We start from the raw sequence: 17,397 nt of genomic DNA on the forward strand, positions 1-17,397 counted from the left end.
GAGAAAAGGTTTCTTTTGATAATCGAACACATAGAGCAGAGTCGCTGCCATTATGTGTTTGGTAGTACCCAGCTGATTTTGCTATTCTCTCTAAAATTTTTCTGAGAATACATAATCGCAGTAGTTACAATTACTGTAATTCATCTAAACACTGCTAGCTAGGGAATAAATTTCTCCCAGATGATTGAAACAAAATCCGAGTCAGGAATGGAAAACCTCCTTTATTATGCTTTCTCATGCAGGTGAAGTGCTTGACATTGAAGATGATTTCCCTTTCTCCGGGCTAGGAGTCCTCATCCTTTCTATGATGCAGTAGCGTTAATGCAGGTATGGTAAAGTTATTGGAACTGATACTGTCGGCCGAACAGATGCTGCTCGATGAAGTTGCCTTCCCCCAGCCCTGCTTTGCTGCACGTAGCGCAGCCGCTCTCCACCGCAAGGTCAAGGAGAGTCGCATTGCACTCCTCGCCCTACGAAACGCGACCAATAACCAGTATCCCCTTCTTGCTGCTGTGATCGCCAGCTGCTTCGTTTTCGGTATCAACGAACTTCACGGCGTTGGCTCCGTCATTTTGCTGTTCTTTTGTTTCAACTGATCAAGAAATTTGTATGATGGCTAGGAGTGTGCAATTGTGTGTATCATCTGTAGGCTAGTTTTGGTCTATTGCCGTGTACAAGACAAAGAATTAATCTGAAGTATTTAAATAGGAAAATAGATATATTTAAATGATGAAAGAGGTGTGTTATGTAATTGATAATTTTATGTTGTTGTATGTTTGAATTAAAGCTTCAAATAGATATGAATATTCAAGTTTGGTCACATAAAATAGTTTAGTGATATTTCCTGTAAAATGATTTAGTTATTGAGATAAAATTTTTGTTGGTTACTATGTCTGGAACATTATCTTAAGATAGTGTATATCCATGAAAACTTGTAGTGCAAAGACTGTGATAAAGGAACTTGTGAGTTTCATGAATTTGATTTCGACCCCCTCCAATCGACGTTGAAAAATCGATCTCCATGGAATTGTGAGTAAGATTTCAGGTAATCTTACGACTTCGGTGTCGAAATAAATGTCATCGACTATAGCTCTTACGACTTCGGTGTCGAAATAAATGTCAACGACTATAGCTTTTTCAAAGTTACCAGTTCAACCTCTGAGATCTATAAAAACAAATGCATTCTTACTTAACTAATGAACCTACTAATCATTTTTATGATTATATTTATACAAGAGTTTTGTCCTGTTTATGAATTTACGATAGAGGGATCGTGTACCACTTCAAAAGGGGTTTATTTTCGAAAATTCCCATGGATCCCAAAGGCTAGAGATGTCAATTGGCAGGGATGCCTGAGATTTTATCCGAACTTAAATTCGAATGGAGCGAATTTGTCTGATGCTAAACGGATATAGTTTTAGATATGAATATCAAAAAGAAAATCCGACGAATTTGGATTCGAGTACGGATTTTGAGTGTATCTTATCCGAATTCGAACTCAAATTGATTTTACATTTATATTATATTTCATATATATATATATATATAAGTGTTTGATGTTATATTTAAATTTTTATTATAAAATTTTAGTTTTAATGTAATATGTTTTGAAATATTGTAAAAAGAAATAATTGTTTGGGTTCGGATTTTTGGGTTTGGGTTCGGATTCGGATTCGGATTTGAGTTTCGAATTTTTAGTCGGGTTTGGATTTGGATATGAATTTTTAAAATTCATCAAATTTGAGTTTGAGTTTGAATTTTGAATTTGATAATTGAGTTCGGATTCGGACTTTTAAAAATTTGCTATCACTACCAAGGGCCAAGGGGAAGTTGGCCAGTAGGTTTCCAGCAATTATTGCACCAAACTTTTAAATGTTGTTAATTGGAACCAGGACTCCATATCATCTTTATGTGATTTAGCTATAGAGGACTTGACATCAAACAATAAATTATTAAATTTGATCTGTAACATTAAGTAGGCCAAACTTCTCAAAATCTACTGCCTTAGTATTCAATAATATGAAAACAATTGTTCTTTACAAAGGAACGAAAAAATTAAAATTGTTTCATATATTACTCTTTCGAGAATTGTATATTATTATTATTATATTATTATTATTTTTATATCTATTATAGTTCATATTTCGATTCCAAGGTTTTTACGACTACAATTAGAATAAGATTTTAGCTACACCACGTCCATGAGAGAAACTCTTATTCGAGGGTATATTTACCGAAATAGTAAATATCCGGTTCATCGCAGACCAGGTCCATGAAATATTTTCTCCACGGTTTTTTACTTTTTAACCCCTACGCCTCTTTTCTCTCTCTACGCTCAAACCTTTCGAAACGCTACTTTTTATTATTTGCTTTGCAAACGATTTATATTAATTTTTCGTACACAAATTTATGCTTAAATAAATCTCCTCCCAAAAAACCTTCTCGAAATCGAACCTACTTGTTCGACATTGTTTCGATCTAATCACATTCTCATGTTCCTTCGCTTGTGAACAAAGGTTAGTTCCCTTCTTTCTCAGATCTATTTTCACCCCATATTTCGTTGCCGAATCCTTCGTCTATATGTTTGAATTAACCAAAATTATTCCTATTTTTGGGGTTTAAAATGCTGCAATTTGATATTTTGGTGGGTCAGTTTTGATTTTTTCCCCCAATTTCTTTGCTTTTTTTGTTTCTTATTGATATTATTATTATTATCTTTGTAACATAATAATCCTTTTCTCTCTGAGATCTGTGATATCCATGAAGAACATGTAGGGTAACATGAATGCTGGGCTTTTATGTTATTTGGAAACTTTAGGTAATTACGAAGTATAATAATGAGAGAAAGATTTATAATTTTGGGGTTTACGAAGTATAATTTTAAGCAAAAGATGCTTTAGTGATGCTAGAGTTAGTGCATTGTATTTGACACATCATTATTCTATCTGTGTAATTTACAGTGTATTTTTCTCATATTTTAGCAGGCGAAATCAATAAAAGTAGACCCTATTAGACTTCAGGTAATGGAAACAGATCAAAATAGTTAACATTATTATACGGTCATTGGATTACATCGTGTTTCTTATATAGTATTGTAACTGAGGCTTAAGAAGAATTTGGCTAAAACTGAATGATCGGATTCTCTTCTACTGCAAAGTCATCTCGCATATTCCTTTCCGCATATTTGTTTCAAAAGTTGTCCTGCTACCCAACTCTACCTGTTACGAAGTTGGTTTCACGCGAAACTACTAAACATGGTTATAGAGTTGGGTATTCGAAGAATCGAGTAGTATAAACAATAAAGTAGTGTATTTCTCACCATCTAAAAAACCGGCTTTTTCACCTTTAAGTCTCCATTAATCCAAATTCTTTTACTTCTTAGACATTTGGTTTTTTTCTTATGTGAATATACGTTGATTTTGAAACCTGCATTTCTGAATATCTTCTGTTCAACATGGTTTAAGCAAAGTCGGGAATTGCTTCGAAAGATGTAGACGAGATCAATTCTGAAAATTTTGGGACGAGTTTACTTGCATTTTCTTTCTAGTTATATATTTGCTTTAGTTTCTTGCAGATCAACAATTTGGTACAAAATAAGGAGGTGATATGCTAAAATGGCCTCGGAAAAGGATATCTTTGACGTATCAGGACCGACACATCTTACGTCTGTTGATTGGTATGATGTTCTAACAAACTGCATGATGCCATTAGATTCCAATTCAGGATATCCAGTTTACTTTTAGCTTGATCTGAAAATAGTGTGGTTTCTGATTCTTTCAATGCTTCCTTACATACTGAATCGATGTAGTTTAATTTCTTCTGTATTTACCCTCAAATTTTTTGTGAACTTGCAAAGGATCAGGGTTAAATTTCATTTTTATAAACTTGCATACAAAGAAACTTTTTATCTATAACATCTTTGTTTCAATGTAAATTTATCACTTAGGATGTGCTTTATGACAGGCGTCAGAGTAATGGAACAGCTCAAAAGTCGTATTATTATGAAGGGGCTTTTTTTTTTTCTTCCATACGCATATGCTCTAGAAGGCAGAATATTTTGGGGTATAACACAGGAAAAAGTAGGGCCTAGGCGGCTTGCTAGTAGATTTGCTCAAGGAGATCGAGACCCAATTATAATGCTCATTGTTCTAACTAGGTTTATTATGCAATAATCAGTATATTCTTCTAGTAATGTGGTTTAAATTTGCTTAAGACTAAAACAGCTAGTCTTAGAATTACTTTGATATTAACAATGGCACACAGATTGCAAGAACAGAAAACAAACTATATTGTTACATTGTTTTGATAGCATTTGCTCTTTGCCTAACTTGCATTAGTTTGGTTGAAAATTCATCGTTTCTCTTGCTTCCGTATATTAAATAGGAATTGTCAACACCACCGTCGATCTGTCGCTGCGAGCCTAGTTCAAGGTGTGTACGTTCTAGAACGTGACAGGCAACTAAATCGGCAGGGTCCAGAAGTCCTTGCGCCTCCTTGGTGGGAATTCTTCCACTTCGAGCTAATCCGTAAGCTTGTCGATGATGCGGACTTCTCTATCTTTGGTGCTATTTTTGAATTAAAGCCATTGGCTTCGAACGCCCCAAGATTCGTCATTGCCTTTAGAGGCACGGTCACAACGAAAGAATCCGTTTCCCGCGACCTGACCCTCGACCTCCATCTTATTCAAAACGGCCTCCATCGCACTTCGCGGTCTGCTATCGCCATGCAAGCTGTTCAAAACATAGCCTCGGCTTTTCGTGATTCAGTCATCTGGCTAGCTGGCCATTCTTTGGGTTCGGCCATGGCGATGCTAGCAGGAAAGAACATGGTGAAAAATGGTATCTTCTTGGAAACCTTTCTCTTCAATCCGCCATACGTCTCTGCCCCGATCGAAAGGATCAAAGACAAGAACGTGAAGCGCGGGATCCGTTTTGCTACCAGCATAATCACCGCAGGATTAGCCATTGCATTAAAACCTCAGCAAGAGAGGCCTCACTCTGATGATCCCTTTGCCATTTTAGCAAATTGGATTCCCCATCTCTATGTGAATCCGGCCGATCATATCTGTTCGGAGTACATTGGGTATTTCGAGCATCGAGAGAATATGGAGGAGATGGGAGTTGGGAGTATTGAGAAGCTGGCAACCCAGAATTCGATCAGCGATATATTCTTAAGGGCAATGGGGAGGGAGTCAGAGCCGTTGCACCTTCTCCCATCGGCGAATTTGACTGTTAACTTGAGCCCTTCTCCGGACTTCAAATGGGCTCATGGGATACACCAGTGGTGGAAACCTGACTTGAACTTGCAATGTAAGCCATACATTTACACATAACAAGAGTATTGGATCATTGAAGGATTTGGGATTTGTGCGCAGAATGATGGAGGGGATGTTTCTTTATTTAAGTAGTTATTCTCGATGTAATTTTTTGCCTTTGTTTCGAACTCATAACTAAGAGAATCAGGATAAGTTCTTGGTTTACAGGTCATTCTCATGTGATTATTGTACAGTTTCAGTGAAAATGTTTATTTTTCCATTTTTGTCATCGGATTTTGTTTTTCAGTGATTGTCATTGACATATGTAAGGTTGGACTGGGCTGAGCTCAAGCCTGTTTTGGGTCTGCGATCAAGCCTCCGTTCTAGGTCGGCCTGGCCTGAGAAAAGCCCGTTCGAGATCGAGCCTCAGCCTATTACATCTTACATAGTGGTCTGGGCCAAAAATCTTTTGGAATAACTTACCTATTCGTAGATGCGGCGGCAAAGCAATTTACAAACAAAAAGCAAAAGCTATTGCCATTGCATGAAGCCAAAATAAGCTTCCAAACACCAAGAAGCCAAAAAAACCTCACATAGTGAAAGAATTGTTAGTATTTGAGCTCTGCTCGATCAGCACTTCAGCAGAAACACGAATCGAACCCCTGAAATGATCCAATAATGTATCTTTCGATGATGTTTCTTTGGGTACAAAACGATCAATGATTCTCCGAGTGGGGGCAATGATGGATAAGCACAAATAGGACTAAGAAATATGTACTACTACTACTACAACATACAACGAATACAAAGCACCAACGATGCATCTGAGGCCCCAACAAAAGAGCATCAGTGCTTCTGCTTTGGGTGTCATCGAAGGTACCAAGAGTAAACAGCTAAAAAAAAAAAAAAAAAATTTACTTTAAGTTAATTATACCAGATATTTTTATCCTTGTCTCTTTTCCAGAAGTAAAAGATACCAATCAACTGATTTAAGCATATATGTAAAAGTTTAAAGTATTGTTTAAACTAGGAGATGTACACCTAACTTTTAACCTTGGTTTTTGGCGTCTCCCCCGTTCACCTAATTCTTGTATGCTCATTCATATCATCCCTCTCACCACGTGTTATGTCTCTACTTATATTTCTGCTGTTTCCTTCATTTACTTTGTTTTCTCCTTAAATTCTCTCTCTCTCTCTCTCATATACTAGTTTTCTGTAAGTTGTGCCATCCACGGATTTGTATAACTAAAATTAACACATTTGCCATCCACCGACCGTCCCTAGAGCAAGTGGCAAAGGACTTGGTGATTGATACTCGAGATCCAAATTTGAATTTCAGTTGATTCACATTTCCAACTAAGTTTATTTCTAAATAAAATAAACGAAGCGGGTAGTGTGCTACTTATCTCTCTCAAAAAAAAATATTTCAATCGACTGTCTCAAACGCAAGTGGCGAAGAGTTTGATGATTGATACATGAGGTCTCAAATTCGAATCCTAGTTGATTCATATTTTCAGTTTAGTTTATTTCTAAAAAAAAAAATGAAGCATATAACATGCTACCTTTATCTTAAAAAAAAAACACATTTTCTCAAATTACAAAGAACTTTTGAGAGAATATTATTATAAAAAACTATGAAGCACACCATTTATACAGCCAATCACATTTTAGATTTTTTTTTTCCCAATTTTGTATAAAGAGACGTCACGGGACCTAAAAACAAATAACATTTTGGTCTAAATTTGGGTAGCAAGTGTACTCTTGAAGCATGTATTTTTCCCAGGTACTGCATCATAAAAAACAAAAAGAACATCTTATCAAAAAGTAGCAAGCCAAAATCATGTCCTAAATTCAGAAGGGACAATTTCTGGTATCGTATATAGTAAGCAACTCGCTATGTTTATTTTAAAAATGCATTCAGCCAAAATATGAAGCAACTAAATTTCGAACTAGATACCTCTAAGTACCAATCATCAAACCATCAACCGACTACACTAATGATTGTTTGGTAGAATGTAATTGTACATACAGTATTGTTGGTGTTGGAAGCGTGATTTTCTCTGATATCAATTATTGGAACCGGTATTTATACTGATACCGATTATATAAAACGGAATCTAAAATAGAACAAAATATAATATAGAGAAAAAATATTGAAGGGGGAAGAAGAAAATTAAACTAATACTTTATTAATAAAAAGCATTTAATTACATCCTGAGCGATAACCTCGGTCATTATACAGCCATGTCTAATGTGGCTTGTTCATCTATTTTATTTAGTTTATATAATAGAAAGCAATGCAAGCAAAAAGAATGGTTTAGTTTAGTGTAGTTAACAAGTGCATATATAAAATTTTATCACGATATATATATATANNNATATATATATATATATATATATAGAGTGCGTCTGGGGTGCTTTCGGAAGCACGGAGCGCTCCGTGCTTCCACTTTGTTTTCGATGTTGGGACTTTCAAATCGACGATCGGCTCCGTTAGACTTGATCTAGAGTATTTGAAGTATCTAGAAAATAAATTTTGCGATTTTTTGATATCATTTACCTAGTGATCGAAATGACTCAAAATCAACGGCTGAAAATAAAAATCTTATAAAATATGATGATATGACATTAAAATTTTAGATCAAAGTTATTAATCTTGTTTTTATATGGTATAAAAAATTTTCTATCAAAATTTAATGTGATTTGAATATTTCTACACCGTTAAACTTGCAACCGGCTCACCACGGCCGTTAAAATTATTGATTTTGAGCCCCTTCGATCACTAGGCAAATGATATCAAAAAATTGCAAAATTTATTTTCTAGGTATTTCAAATACTCTAGATCAAATCTAACGGAGCCGATCGTCGATTCGAAAGTCCGAACATCGAAAACGACTTGGAAGCACGGAGGCCTCCGTACTTCCATAAGCATACCAGCACAACTATATATATATATATATATAGATATATATATATAGTGAGATTACGCCAACATAGAATAAAAGTATTTTTTTGTTTAAAGGTAATTAACCATACCTTTTGTTTGAAATTGGTCTTTTCAACTATCGTAATTAAAACCACAACTAAGTTAGGGGAAATTTTCGCTACTGCAGTTAAGTCTTCTCGTGCCGATCCAATTTTAGCAAATGAATTCAAATGCATCGAATTAAAAATTCGATATGAATTGCACACATTTAAAATTACAGTACAATTATAATTAAATACAACCAAACCGCCCCCAAGTATATGGTTGGTAGCGCTATGTAAGTTAATGACCTGCAGTTGGGACATATACAAATATTTAAATGGAAGCTTTAAATAACTTCCCAATGTTTTAAAAACTTCCCTCAAAGAAAGGTCAGAAATAGCATGTAGCTAGGCTACATATTAACTGAAAATTTTTGCAGGTACGAAATAGAGTCATGATCTTACTGGTAATGAGCTAGATTCTTATGGCGTAATATAGTTGTAACCATCAAAGTGCAATAAATAAAACCATAAGATAATTAAGTATAGATACACAGTACCACACAAGGCTTATTGAAGTTCTTTTATTAGATATCAAGAAACACTTTCACATCATTTTTATGTTTGCTCATGCCGATAAGCAACCATCACGCACCCCAAATTAAAGCATAAGGTTCTAAACTCGACCTTACAGGAGAAGTGGCCATCCCAAACACGATCTGAAACACGTTAAAGAACTTTTAAGACAACACAACAAGAGTCGAAATTACGATGCGACCCCAGGCAACTAGCAAAGTTTTCGTAGAAGGTGATCCTGCTGACCATCTGCGGTAGAATGCGTTAGTTTACATAATTCGTTTTTGCTGTGTGCATGCATGCATTATGAGAATGCGGGGAATTAAACAGCGCCGGCGCGAAATGCCCTGTTTATCAACTTGAGCGGAATGCATTACTGTTGAAAAAATTTCTGCACAGTGAATTACATAGAAACCATATAAATCAGTGGCGAATTGGGAGGTGCTGCAGGACAAGCAGTGGGTGGAGGGCGAAGCAGTAGTTTCTGTCTTAATGGGCCTTGTCTGAGAGCGCGCAGATAAGACTGGCCGTGTCAGAACCAGCTCATCATCCAGTAACTCTTTTCGTATTTATTTCCCTCGACCACTGTACTACAACATTGCGTATATATGTATATTTGTCCTCCTCTTATAAACCAACATTCAAACACTTATTAAATTTATCTTCCCCTTCTGGTCCTCCCAAGTAACCCAAGACAATGGCCTGCTGCCGCTTCCTCGTCGTCGTCGTCGTCGTCGATGTCTTCGTCCTTCTCCTCCTCGCCCCAAACTCCTCCACCTCTCTCCCGTCGCCGCGCGCGGGGCCGGGCCTCGAGTGCCTCCCGGGCGCGCCCTCCTCCGGCGAGGGCGAGCTCGTCCGCGCGGCGCTCAACGCCACGGCGCGCCGCGTTGGCCACGCGCTGTACGGCGCCGCCTCCGCGCTCGTCGGCGGCGGAGCCGGGCCCGCCGACGCTCTCGCCCGCGCGGCCGCCGAGGACTGCGTGGAGCTCCTGGGCGACTCCCTCGCCCTCCTCTCCCGCTCCCTCCTCTCCCTCTCCCTCTCCCGCTCCCGCTCCCGCTCCCGCCCCGCCTCCGACGACGTCCGCACGTGGCTCAGCGCCGCGCTCACCAACCAGGACACGTGCGAGGAGGGCCTCGACGCGATCCGAGACCGCCGCACCAGGATCCAGCTCCAAGCCCACTTCATCGACCTCCGCACTCTGCTCAGCAGCGCGCTCGCCGTCTTCGCCGCCGCCGGCGACAGCGGCGAATTCTCGGGAATTCCCATCCAAGACAAGAAGAAGGCGAAGCGAGTGCTACTACGAGCAGCAAACACCGACGACGACGGTCGTAAATCCCGATTCCGATTCCCGGAGTGGGTGACAAGGAAGGACCGCCGGCTGCTCCAGTCGCCGGGGGCGGACATAAAGGCGGACATGGTGGTGGACAGCAGCGGCGGCGGGGGCGGGAACGGGACGTTCGCGAGGATCTCGGACGCGGTGGAGGCGGCGCCGGAGAACAGCGAGCAGCGAATCGTGATCTACGTGAAGGCCGGAACCTACTACGAGAACGTGAAGGTCGGGAGGAAGAAGACGAATCTCATGTTTGTCGGCGATGGCAAGGGCGAGACCATCGTCGCCGCCGGCCGCAGCTTCGCCGACAACTACACCACCTACCGCACCGCCACCTTTGGTACGTACGTAACGCTTCCATAATAAGATTAATTCATGCTATTTTTGTTGCGCTCCAACGAAACGTTAAATGTTTTAAAGATCGTCTCGAATCGGTTTTCTAATTAATAATTTAGTTAAAATTGTATTATCTGTCGTTTTATTATGGATAATAAACAAATCGGAACAAGCAAATGGTCCTGAACTAGTGAATAATGAATAATTTATTAAGCGTCGCTTTCTTTTCTCAGCCTTGTACACATAAGTAATATATATATATATATATATATATATATATATATATATATATACTTGCTTGCATGTATTCAATTAGTAGCAAAATCTTTGCTGAAATGTGCAGCTGCGACGGGAGCAGGGTTTATAATGAAGGACATGACGGTCGAGAACTGGGCGGGACCGGAGAAGCACCAGGCAGTGGCGCTCCGCGTCGGCGCCGACCAAGCGGTAGTATACCGCTGCAATATCATCGGGTACCAGGACACGCTATACGTCCACTCCCAGCGGCAGTTCTTTCGCGAGTGCGACATATACGGCACCGTCGACTTCATCTTCGGCAACGCCGCTGTAGTTCTTCAGAACTGTAGTATATGGGCTCGCAAACCCTTACCGATGCAGAAGAACACAGTCACGGCGCAAAACCGAAAGGACCCGAATCAGAACACCGGCATCTCAATCCACGCCTGCCGCGTCGAGGCCACGCCGGACCTCGAACCTGTGAAATCGTCTTATCCGACCTACTTGGGCCGGCCGTGGAAGCTGTATTCGAGGACGGTGTACATGCAGTCCTACATGGGGGATCACATCCACCCGGCCGGGTGGCTCGAATGGAACGCGACGTTCGCGCTGGATACGCTGTACTACGGCGAGTACATGAACTACGGGCCCGGCGCGGCGCTCGCGAACAGAGTGACATGGCCCGGGTACAGAGTGATCACGTCGCCGGAGGAAGCGAATAAGTTCACGGTGGCGCAGTTCATCTACGGCTCCTCTTGGTTGCCCTCCACAGGGGTGTCGTTCTTGGCTGGGCTGTCCGAGTGAAAGCACTATGTTGGATCTTTTGTAATTACTTTTACCTGTCTTTTGTAATTTGTACTCTTTCAATTTTTATTTATTTCATTTACTTTAGTTAACCTTATTAGTTATATAAATCAATACAACTTTGAATGATATATGGCATTTCTCACTTAATGTCCGGTATATACTACGTGCTAACTTTAACTTTGTTTTATGCAACTCTCTTCTTCTTTTTTCAAGAGAATATTCAACTTTCTTTCTAAATCCGAATCAATGACTAATATCATACGCCTTTATTCAGTTTCTGAGCCTACTACGGTCAACAAAGAGTCAACTCTGGTCAACAAAAAGGACAGAGGAATTTACCTTTCCCATTGAAGGCCAAAGAGAAGGGAAAGAGCAAACACCGCAAAAAGTGTAAAGTAGAGAGTGAACGAACTGTGGCAGTGGGGGGATGTGGGATCACGTGTGGTTGTTCTTTCTCTCATCCCGAGCTGCTCACATGTTTCAAGTCAATTTAGCTGGGCTTATTCACTTATTACTACCATTCAAGAGGATTTACGTGGACTTGAAAGTTGAAATACATGTGCGGTGTCGGTGGAAAATAAATGCCACGTGGCCACTTTGTGTGGTGGAATTAATGCAGTGCGCCCGTTTACTGAACTTTGCAGCTTAAAATTGGACGCTGTAAATTGATAATTGATAATATACCTCCTTTTTTTTTCGTCTTTTGTTATCTTCTTAACAGTTAATATCTGTTTCGATTCGCTTTATTATTTCAATTTGACTTATTTCTCATGAAATTTTTGACAAGCCAAAAGACAAAATCTAGCGAAAACAAAAAAAAAAAACTTACATAATCGAGATTAAATCGATCTCAATAAAAGAAGACCCAATAAAAATCCGCAAACACTCTTTTCTAATTCCAGTCCATTTGCGAAAGCAACCATACATTCAATATAGCGCATGGATAGATTTAAAGATCTATAAATGTGGCAGAAAAACTTACAAAACTCGGTTATTCTATTTTATATGAGAGCGAGAAAAACTCACAAAACTGGTTTACTCTACTTTTTAGAGAGAGCCTCTGATTTGTGCTCGCTCCCAGAAGTAACAACGTAGCCTGCTCCAACCTGGAAAGTACAATGACTAAATAGATAACGAACCAAAAGAAATAAGGTAAGCATCCATGCATGCACGACTAAGAATACTAACATTGTCGATGAAATCACTAACAGATCATTTTGAACCGTCGAGAATATACAAACCAAGATGTCACGAGAACGCTTTATGATGAGAACTTAATTGTGGGGGATTTGGTATCCGCATCCACAGTTTGTTGAAGTTGCAAAGGATAACATGGTTTCTCAAGCCGTCAAAGATATACTCAAGTGGATCAACTCATTCTTAAGAATCATGCCTATCTTTAGACCTGACATTTGCCTAAGCTCAAAATTTTTTTATTCTGACCAACTGTTAATGCCACATTCCAAGTTAAATATAGTCTATCATAGTCTGTCACACTGAAAGGTTTCTTAATCAAATATTTATGCTACCACATAGGCAGAAATGAACAATTTCGACAATATGGCTGAGAGCTTGGAGGAGCAATGCGCAAGTTTAACCACCCTTTATATAGTGTAGCGAAGAGAATGCCAAAAAGAGAAAAAAGATTAAAAAAAAAAGGCAAAAAAAAGGAGCACAGGGCAAAAAGTAATCACCTGACAATCTTTCAAAACAGCGCGCTCTTGAAGCTGCACGTTACTGCATATAACGGACCCTTGAATGAAACATCCATCTTCAATAGTCACATGATCCATCACAACAGAGTTCACAATCTGCAACATAGAAAGGAATAGACACGCTAGTACCTTTACTATCACATCAGTATGCCAATTTCCGAAAACTATTTATAATCTGATACAAATAGCTATTAATGGCTAACATTAGATTAACCATACTAAAATACAAAGCAGGTGATGAAGGCTTGATAAGAAAAACAATACAAAGGTAAAGGTTTCTCTCATTACCTTTACATTGGAACCGATTCTGCAGTGGCGACCAATTACAGATCGCTTCACACTACACTTGTCACCTAATTGTGAGCCTTCAGCTACCATGCATTGAGGACCAACCTAAACCATTTACTAAAAGGATTAATCACATGGAAGGTAAGGGCATGAAGGCCCAACAAATGAAAATTATATTTCTGGGAGACCAAGATCTGAAAAAGGAAAAAGTAACACCACAGTGGCAAAAATTACCAACTGGAACTTTAAAACTAACAAAAATCATAACTTACCAGAGTTTCATATCAATAAAAACTATGGATGTTAATAGATAATTAAAGATTGCACTATTCAAAACCATGGGAAAATTGAAATGATCTAGCCTAATGCATCAGACAGGAAAAAGGCACACTTTTAGAGGGAATACCAATAAGAACAATTAAAGCAATTTTGACATTTCATTCTTTTTTGTATTCTCCCTGAGGAAATCTATCTCAATAAACCGATAATTTCCAACAGTTATCTAGTTCATGGTGAACCCAGAATGTAGGAAAAAAAATCAGCACCACATTAATGAATTAATGTTCCAACCAGAAACAGAAGAGTTTCCCCTACTCATAACCAAAAGTAAACATGCAGCAGTGACACTTCTTTGTTTGTATGGGCTGCAAATCTGCAATGATTCAAAGGGAAGATATCAGCTTACCGTAGTTTTAGATCCAAGAACAGCAGATGGATGGATGATGTTGTTTTGTGCGGAGAAATAATAACCAGATAGGTGACTAGCCTCTCCTACCACCTATAAAGGAAATAAGTAACTTCAAATCCCAACCAAAACTTGAGCATAAGAAAATTATACACAATTATTATGCACAAGATTCTTACCTCTCGGTTTATGTCATTAAACGCCTGAACAGAGTTCAATCGGGCACAATACTTGCTTTTGCTAGATATGTAAGCACAACATTTATGTGATTTTGGAGATTCCAATTGAGCACTGGAAGGTGAAACATAGCATTCTTGGAAAGAAGAAGGAGCAATTTCTCGATGTTGAGAGAGCCAGTTCAAATTTTTATTGGAAGGAACTGCACCATTCCCAGTTTCATACTTAGATACTTCGTTTGTTGATATTTCTGACCTCTGATCAACAAAGTAGTAACAAGAATGAAGAATAAATCCAATAAAAGGGAAATGGAGGAAAATGTAGAAAAGCATACCAGTTGGGTTCTAATAAGATACGGTAGCACATCCTGCCTAATGCTGTGAAATGTTTCCTTGCGATCCAAAACATCCTGCAGAACAGTCCTGACGAACAATGTTTATGAAAGTAAAACAGCTTTACTATGACAGTCATGAAAAGGGAAAGAGAAATGAAAAATAAAATTACAAAAGAAAGAAGTCAAGATATGGAAAAGACAAACCTCTTAAATGCATACATATGAGCATCCATGAGATCAGCTCTGATTTCCATCTGTTGGCAAGAAAATATTTGGACATATTTACTCATTTTGCAACAAAACAGGGAAATGAACCCGCAATATTGAGAAATCAAGAGTTCATCAAAATCAGATGCAGCAGCTAGTATTTCTTTCTTAACGTCAAAGAGAAAAAAAAAAAAACTAAATAAATGGTGAAATTTCATATTAATCAGCATAAAGCTGATATATATGGAATGACAATCCTTATCAAACAGATGAGTTGATATGGGATAGCCTAGAATGTAGAAGAAACACTAGGATTTAGTAAAAACGCGATATCATTTCCAAGGCATAACTTCAATTAGGAAAAGTTCCCTTGGAATAAATTCATCATACCCCATTATAACCCCTAGATCTCTTTTCGCTCTGTGAGTTGATATGGGAAACCTTCAAACCAACCAAAAACCTACGCAGATGTGAAGCTCCCAACACTGTCAACAGATATTTCTTTTGACTCTTCCTTATGAGATAGCAAAAAAGTTCGACAAAATCTGTAAGTTTAGGACTACCGAAGGGGGTGAAAAAAGCTAACAAGTCCAATATAAAATATAATTAGCAAAGACTGAACTTCCAAAACAGCGATGCCCTTACCCCAAATTTAAGTCTAATGCAGTATTCTCTCGCCTAAACATTAATTACAGTTTTCTTCTGTGGCCTGAATATAGAATTTAAACCTATGCCCAGCTGATAAACACCGAGAGTGCAGTCTTGCTAAATGAAGCAAACGAGTAGAATAATGAAATCAGCTATTATCTTGATTCTTGTTTCATCAAATATGTATCAGAAAAATTTTGCAACCAGACCTGACCTACAGCACGAAGAATACTTTTCTGAACCCGAATATCTTTTTCAACCTCAGCCCCTGTAAAGATTTACCTAATAATTAGATGAGTCACAATGCAACAGCTCAAAATACAGACTTGACTTCTCATGACAAAGGAGCATGCCTGATGCAATATGTAACAAAAATTGCCTTGTAGAATCCAACCCGACAATGTTGCAGCGAATTGGTTTTTTAGCTTTATCTTTTCCTCCAGAAGATCCAGTATCTGAAGGTCCACTGACAGGAACTGGACACAGCAGTGCAGTTACTGCTGCACCATGTCTTCTGTGAGTAGCAGCCACAGCTCCAGGAGGTACATCGGAAACAAGGTCACCACTGACAACCTACAAAAAGAAATTTGATGAGAAAAAAGGGTTCAGACTTTAGAATACCCCAAACAACTTTCACTTGGAATCATTGAAATAGTGCAATTCTACCAGAACATCATTTGCGGTAAGATGGTGCGCAACAGCTCGTAATGCACCAGCAGTTCCAATATCTTCGGGGACTGCAGCTACCTACATGAGAGATAATATCCTTCTATCATTAGGAATTAAGAAATCCACAGGACTAAAACATGCCAAGTTATTGTTCAATAGTTGCTCTCACAAATTAAATTACAATAAATAACAACCAACTCCTCCGGCCCATTTATTCCATGAGTGATGCTAAGTGTTTTCTTAAACTAAAGCAGTAATGAAATGGATACTAAAAAGTAAGATTACTTAAATATCTATGTTTCAAACACTGTAATTCAAGAGCTCACCTCTACGTGAAGGCGATCTACATAAGCACTTGATATCCATCCGCCGACGCGAAGGGCGGCTTCTTCCCCCTCAACTACCTACACAACATTACTCTATCCATCAAAAATAGAAAAAAACCAATTTGTGATCAATAAGAGAGATACTGAATTCCAAAGCGCACCACAATGGCGTCCTTAAGATTGCTAGCCTCGAGGAGCTCGAGGACGTAGGAGAGCACGGGGCGATTGGCTACTGGGAGAAGCGCTTTTGGGGCCTCCTGAGTACGAGAAAGCACAAGATCGGAGCTATAACGAATCAAGAGAGAAAGAAGATGTAGAGATGTAGAGATGTAGGGAGGGAGTTGGAGAGGAGAAACCGGAGAACCTTGGAGACGAGGGGGGCGAGCTTCTCCGAAGCTCCCCCGGCGAGGACGACGACCTGGAAATCCATGGGACGGATTCACCGTCCGGTGAAGCTCCCGGCGCCGGAGACGGAGGAGATGGACGGAGTGGGAACGAGGGAATTGTTTACTAGGGTTTTATTTGAGAACAGGATCGGCGTTGGATTCGATCCAGGGGAAAGTTAAAAAAAACAAAAAAAAAAATAAAAATGCAACTCGTTAGTCTCTCACTCGGGAGTTGGGACTTAGGACTAGAGGTTCATGGGCCGTGGGGCCCAACTGGCTCTCGTTAGTCCGAAGCTGAATAATCGGGCTTGGACTCAAATTATGCAGTTACAAGGCCCAGCCCGGATCGCAAAGCCCAAGGCTCGGACATGCAGTGGACTCGTTGAAAATATTGTGTGCTCCTGGTGTACAGGAAGACTCCACGCATCACTCCTAACATTTGATGATCAATGTTT

The 17,397-nt window shown here is 39.2% G+C and overlaps 3 protein-coding genes across 4 annotated transcripts; 2 read left to right on the forward strand and 1 right to left on the reverse strand.

Annotated features, from left to right (window-relative positions):
- Window positions 2,189–5,323, forward strand: LOC109710091 (GDSL esterase/lipase At4g10955-like; the record flags this gene model as incomplete). 2 transcript variants are annotated; one of them, XM_020232522.1, is given in 3 exon segments in its annotated part: window positions 2,189–2,516; window positions 3,565–3,676; window positions 4,384–5,323. In XM_020232522.1, coding segments are annotated over 2 exon segments (1,002 nt in total), but the record flags the coding sequence as incomplete, so codon positions are not given.
- Window positions 8,794–11,647, forward strand: LOC109710799 (pectinesterase-like). The gene is made up of 2 exons (XM_020233561.1): window positions 8,794–10,467; window positions 10,807–11,647. Exons 1-2 carry the CDS (start codon window positions 9,495–9,497, stop codon window positions 11,502–11,504), a joined length of 1,671 nt encoding a protein of 556 aa, XP_020089150.1. The 5' UTR covers window positions 8,794–9,494; the 3' UTR covers window positions 11,505–11,647.
- LOC109710800 (translation initiation factor eIF-2B subunit gamma) lies at window positions 12,325–17,151 on the reverse strand. The gene is made up of 13 exons (XM_020233562.1): window positions 16,921–17,151; window positions 16,718–16,813; window positions 16,557–16,634; window positions 16,228–16,308; window positions 15,915–16,134; window positions 15,771–15,829; window positions 14,911–14,960; window positions 14,707–14,794; window positions 14,375–14,629; window positions 14,196–14,288; window positions 13,511–13,615; window positions 13,202–13,318; window positions 12,325–12,613 (listed from the first exon to the last, which is right to left on the reverse strand). Exons 1-13 carry the CDS (start codon window positions 16,984–16,986, stop codon window positions 12,548–12,550), a joined length of 1,374 nt encoding a protein of 457 aa, XP_020089151.1. The 5' UTR covers window positions 16,987–17,151; the 3' UTR covers window positions 12,325–12,547.

This window comes from Ananas comosus, linkage group 5, assembly GCF_001540865.1.
Source record: "Ananas comosus cultivar F153 linkage group 5, ASM154086v1, whole genome shotgun sequence".
NCBI classification, from domain to species: Eukaryota; Viridiplantae; Streptophyta; class Magnoliopsida; order Poales; family Bromeliaceae; genus Ananas; species Ananas comosus.